The 6,000-nt window shown below is 44.2% G+C and overlaps 1 protein-coding gene across 8 annotated transcripts in view; it reads right to left on the bottom strand.

Moving 5' to 3' along the window:
• Positions 1 to 1,186: 1,186 nt before the first annotated feature.
• Tnrc6b (trinucleotide repeat containing adaptor 6B) overlaps positions 1,187 to 6,000 on the bottom strand; it is a 207,387-nt gene continuing 202,573 nt past the window's right edge. For all 8 annotated transcript variants that reach the window (XM_032918140.1, XM_032918161.1, XM_032918150.1 and 5 more), the window contains 2 exons: positions 5,810 to 5,949; positions 1,187 to 4,605 (listed from right to left, as the gene is read on the bottom strand). In XM_032918140.1, the coding sequence (XP_032774031.1) occupies positions 4,218 to 4,605; positions 5,810 to 5,949 (528 nt within the window). In that variant the 3' untranslated portion in view covers positions 1,187 to 4,217. The remainder of the gene's footprint in view (positions 4,606 to 5,809; positions 5,950 to 6,000) is intronic.

Raw genomic sequence — 6,000 nt, 5'->3', positions numbered from 1 at the left:
GAAGCAGGAGCCTTCCTCCACTGGCCCGGCACAAAGAGACTTTCCCCATGACTGTAACTGTCACCCTTCTACACATGGAGAAGTCAGCACCTATGGAGGGCACACAACATAGGAAGGAACTTGGCATCCCACATTATCAAGACAAAACAACATATTTAACTTCCTCGATTTTTGTTTATTTTGATTTAGCCCACTGCCTTTGGGGCCTGTCCAGAACCACTCCCATTTCCTTTACAGGCAAGCATCTTACCAACTGTGGAGTGGCTGGACCACATGCACACACACTCATCCTGTTTAGGAGTCCGGTGTATGTACGAAGGCACTAAAGCGGTTTTAGAGAATGCAGGCAACAACCCCACCCATTCACTTTACCTGTGGAGCTGGATTTTCTTTCCCACTGGGAAGCTTAAAGTTTGAAAGGAGCTGTGGCCACGACCTCTGGCCCCAGGAGGGAATACAAAAGCAGAATTCAACATTACCAAAATCAAAAGGAAACACTCCACATCTCTGCCTCCCAGGATGGGGATAGTAAGCAGCAGATCTTCAAAACAGCATTTAAAACAAGCAAACAGTAGCTGGGAGCTTAAAAAAAAAAAAAAAGTAAAACCACTTGTTCCTCATTAGACTCTTCTGCTTTGTCCTCCTGTAACCGGTGGAGGCGAGACGCACACTCTTCATAAACAGAACAGTCCATAGGTAATTTTCCTTTAGTAATGCTTACATTTAAATTTTGCTTAAAAATTATTAACCTATATTTCCTAACTCTTTACAGAGATTCTCAGCAATCCAACAACGGCACTACCACAGTTTAGAGCCAATCCTTTAGCTTAAGCTATTGTTTCTTTCTTTATTCCTTTCTTTTGTTGATGGGGCTGGAGAGCCAGGGAGAAGAAGGGCTGCACTGGAGAACAGAGACATGACGGGGAGGTGGTCAGTCCAGCCTCATACAGAAGGAACAGTGAGGTGGCAATCCTACGAATTGAACAAACACTTCCCCCGGTAAGTCATCACAATCTCAAGCATGGCGGTGACAATACTCAGAACATCTGAGCCTTCTCCCACAGTTGTTAAGATAACGAATTTACCTGTTGCTGCTAAATTGGTAATTTTTAAAAAATATTTCTATGTATTTTAAAATGTGTGATCCCCTGTATGATAATAATGTTTGGAGACTTTTCTTTTTACATTTTTGTAAGTAAAAATCGTTTAAACTTTTTGAAGTTTCAGGAACTTGTAAAAGTTTACTAACAGGAAAGAAACAGCTGTCTATCTAGGATAAGATACGATTAAATAAACCATCTTCAAAAAACTGGCTTCCTACCCTAGAATTCCTGAGAATGCTTGCAAATTTTAAAGCAGGAAAATAATGTTAAAAATAAAAAACAAAAACACTGTTAAATGCTCCCAGAGTTAGTCTTCATCTAAAATATATATTTATATGTATATATATATATACGCACTTTTTGGTCTTTTTTTTTAAGTTTTTAGTTTTTTTCCCTTTAAGCTATGATGGAAGAACATTTTAGCTTCTCGTGTTTATTTTTACATATTTCAAATCCCTCATTTATGTCTTGTAAACAAGAGGGGCTCTAGCACCCGGCTTTCACCGTAGTATCGTAAGGAACTCAACTAAGCCATAGTGCAGGTCAAGGACCCAACAGGCAGAAAGAGGAGCAGGGGAAGAGAGGGTAGGCAGGGCCATGAACCAAGAGCGGCAGTGGACAGTCCCCGCAGGCTCCCAGGATTCTGGGGACGCTAAGATTCAGCCTTTAGCCTGCAGATGTCTGAATATAAGCTGCGCCTCACTTGGACGTCATCACCTGCGACAGAGCTCTGCTCCAACACTGAGAGTCAGTGGGGCTGGAAGGAGACATTTTGTAGGGCAGAGGTGAGAGGGGATGGTGGTGATGGAAACCAGAGAGCAGGAGGAAGGCAGAGTCCATGAGAACAAGGTGTTGCAGGAACAAACCAGAACTCCAAACTCATTTGCCCACCCACCTGCCAAAGGCACCCAGATTGGCAAGCACAAGTGCTCCTGGGAATGGTGCCATCAGTCTCCTCTGAAGCTAGATTTATATCCAACAAGGTAAGCCAAGACGACTACAGAACTTCCCACTCACTGTCTTACAAAGCCACTTACATGCAATTTTGGGTTTTTTTGTTTGTTTGTTTGCTTTTTCCTATCCATACCCCTCTACCCACCTACACACCTACACAAAAGACACAAGCTGAAAGTTAAATACATTAGGCATTGTTGTATCCTTCACTGAAGATGCTAAAGAAAAACTCCCTTGTCCTCAATAGCAGCAAGTCACAGAGGACAGCAGAGGTCTGCTCCCATCAGGGGTTGGAATGGGCAGGTAATTGCTGGTACAGAATGTCGGCACTTCATGTTGAACAGACAGTACGATGCAGACTGGGATATCCACACAGTGCTAGCATGTTACCCGCACACATCTCCCCCGCCCGCCCGCCCGCCCGCCGTCTATTTAGTAAGTAAGGATCCCCTTCAGGTTTACTTTCACTCTCTTCACAATAAGAAATGTGATATATTTTGATTCCAACATAGTACATACGTATTGGTGATAACTGGATTAAACATTGCCTCCTGTTCGGCCCAGAGAACTACTACATTGATGCTTTTAAAAAAAAAAGTCTTTAAATACCAAAATAAAAAAAACCCAACATTACAAGGAAAGAAAAAAAGAGGTCAAAACCAAAACAAGGTGCAATACTTAAGTCTTTGCTAAGTTATTTCTGCCTAAGCAAAACCACATACACAGGAAACAACACAGAGAAACAAAGGGAGACACTTGAAGTACACACTGGTTTAAGAACATTCGTTAAGTAAACGTTTCTGTCAGTGATGGCCTGGTGCTGTAACACGCCATGGCCTGGCACAGGTAATGCTCAGCGAGAGGAGCCGAGAGGGAGGAGCTGCGATGCTTCCAGGAGGCTGCTCATAATTTACTGCAGTTTTCCTCAAATGATCATGAGAACTAATAGATATAATTTAATTTGCGTTACCTGAATCCTTTAAAAAATGATCACACCTGATGACACAGCAAAGTAGGAACGGTATTTCTGCTTTTAAAACATCACGTGATTTAAAAATTATTGAATCATCTGTTCCCATTCCAAGTAGCAAATCAGCCTGCTCAGGACTTAGACCCCCACGTGCTCAGCGGCCCAGCAGCTGCTTATTTCACAGCACAGAGGTGAGCAGCAGCTTCTCTGAGGCACCTCCCGCTGGGCTTGGCAGTGCTCTGCTCTGCGGCTAGGTCAACAGGAAGCTGGGGACCCTCACTGGCTGCTGCTCTCATCACTGAAAAGCACCCTTCATCTCCATGCAGCCGGAAGAAGTGCTTGAGTTGCAGCGGCTCCCTGTGCTCCTGTGTTCTCATAGTCAAAAATAATAAAAAGCGGATGGCCGGCCAGCCAGCCTGCAAACTGTCAGCAATGCAGCTTTCTGAGAAATCAGGGTGGGGAGGGACGAGGAGGGCAGGACGCAGGCACACACACAAAGAGACAGAGAGGAGGATGCACGCAAATGCACATGAACACACGTGCACACACATACCAGAACGAGCATGCCTGGGCAGTTACATGTGCCAGAACACACTGGTATTTATCAACCAGCCAATCACAAAATTTTTCCTTTTTTTTTTTTTAAGTTTTTTTTGTTTTTTTTTTTAAAGTGAGGCTCAAATCAAGTCTTCCCTCCCCTCCCCCAACAATTCTTTTGAATTTCCCTCCCACCCAAACATGGTAGACCTAAGGACGGAAACACACCCAGTGCAAACAAAGTTAAAAAGCTATTTTTTCAGTATATATGTTTCTTAGCAACAACTTCCATATAACATGAAAAAAGTGAAAAACTAGAAACTAATTTTTTTAATTTTTTTTTTGTGTTTAAATTTAAATGGTATGTGTACTTGCTTCACATTGTCTTTCTAGGTTGGCGTTCATGATTCAAGTATTTCAAGAGTGATATGTTCTCTTTTTGGATTCATATTCCAAACGAAAAAACTGAAGTTTTAAGGGAGGCAACTATGTGCTCAGACAGTCTGTCAATGACCCACCTTTTTTCTCTCTCCGTTTTCTTTTTTCCTTTTAAAAATGTATTTATTGCAAGTTGAAAAAAAAAACGAAAAGGTCAAGTTAGTGCTGCTGCTGTTCCAAAAAAGGTCACGAGGTCAGAGTTGAAAGTTCTAAGTTCAGATTGAATCCGACCCTCCTCCCAGAAGGTCACCAGGTAGTAAAGGAGCAGGGCTGCCCATCCTATGGGGATCTTCCACCGTCGGGACTCCCCACAAGCTAGAAGAATAGTTTGGGGGGCCCCATAAGGAAGTGCCGGCAAGATCGGCCCCACTGCTGCCACCAGCGCTGCTGCTCCACTGCCCGAGCCCGGTGGACCCACCGAAAAGGTTCAGCGCAGGTCCAACGGGGTCTGCTTGGTTCTGGCTGGTCTCCAGTGACTGCCACCCTGTGGCAGGTGCACTCGGGGTTGCTGCAGGTGTAGGGGGCTGAGCTTGAGCCAGAAAGCGGCTGACTTCATCCTCAGTGGCAAACTCGGCCAGGATGGTAGTGTTTCCCAACACACACCTGGAGAAAGGAGGAAGAGAGCCACGTGATCGCCACTGCTGTCAGCCTCTGCTACTGTGTTGTCTGCATGCTTGGCTACAGGTGTGTGCTATCATGGTGTATGCAGCACTGGGGACCAAACCTAGGGATTTATGTATGCTACTATGTATGCAAGAACAACCGAGCTATGTCTACCTGTATGGTGTGTGTGTACGAGAGAGACAGAGACACAGAGAATATAGAACACAAGGGACATTTAGGACAACAGTATGACTCTGAGCAATACCACGATGTGTTGGTGGATACATCAGCATTTATTTGTTCATACCCACCACCAGCACTGACCTGCAGAGTAGACTCTGGTGGATTAGGCTAATGAATGCTCATAAGCTTCAACAAATGACACTCTAGTCAATGATGACAGTAGGTTAAGGTGTCATTGAGGGAGTGGTCAGGAGTGTTACAGGAAGTTGCTGTCTCACCCTTTCAATTTTGCTGTGATTCTAAACTATTTTCAAAAAATTTGAAGTTTTACAAAAGCAAAAAGAAAGGTTTCTTTCTTTCTTCACTTCCCCCCTCCCTCCCTTAGCCCCACATGAGGCAAAGAATCCCATCGGTAACAGTGGGCAAGCCATTCCATCTGAGCATATGGACTTCCCGCTCTCACTTGTCTGTGCTCTCTATGGAGTTTTGTCATTGCATTTGTGGCCAAAGGGAGTTAATAAATTTCTGTCCATCAGTTTGACAGTGGGTAGGAAAGAGAATGGTCAGAGGCTGATCCACTCTGTTCACATCAAGCAAAACCCTGCTACGCACAGCTATATTAATTTCTTCTTTGGGCAGGGTGTAGTGGTGCACACCTTTATTTCCAGTACTAGGAAGCAGTGGCAGGTGATCTCTGAATTCAAAGCCAGCTTGGTCTCTATAGTGAAGTATAAGACAGTCAGAGCTATGTAGAGTCACTGTTTCAGACCACCAAACAAACAAAAATTTCTTATTTACATCTGCAACTGTAAATGGCTGAATTCTAACATGAAAAATATTATCATTTAGAATGTTTTGCAAATTAGGTAAAAAGACCAACACCTCAGTATTTGCAAATATCTATCTGACAGATTCTTTTGAGCATGCTTGAACTTGTTTACTTCAGCAGGATGTGCGTGCGTGCGTGCGTGCGTGCGTGCGTGCGTACGTGTGCCGACCAGCCGCTGACTGCAGTACTTACATGTGCAGTGCAGTCTGGGCCTTGGCTGCCTCTTGTTTGGTGCTATATCGGATCAGGGCTGTGCCCTGGGTTAGGTTCAGATGGAATGTCAGCAGTGGGCCATGCTGCATGCAGATCGTTCTCAAGGTTGACCCATCAATCTAAGAGGTAACAACACATGTGAGCTAAGATGAGGCATGGGGAAGGGAAAT

This window comes from Rattus rattus, chromosome 1 (assembly GCF_011064425.1).
Source record: "Rattus rattus isolate New Zealand chromosome 1, Rrattus_CSIRO_v1, whole genome shotgun sequence".
Classification (NCBI taxonomy): domain Eukaryota; kingdom Metazoa; phylum Chordata; class Mammalia; order Rodentia; family Muridae; genus Rattus; species Rattus rattus.
This window is presented reverse-complemented; position numbering and strand designations above follow the sequence as displayed.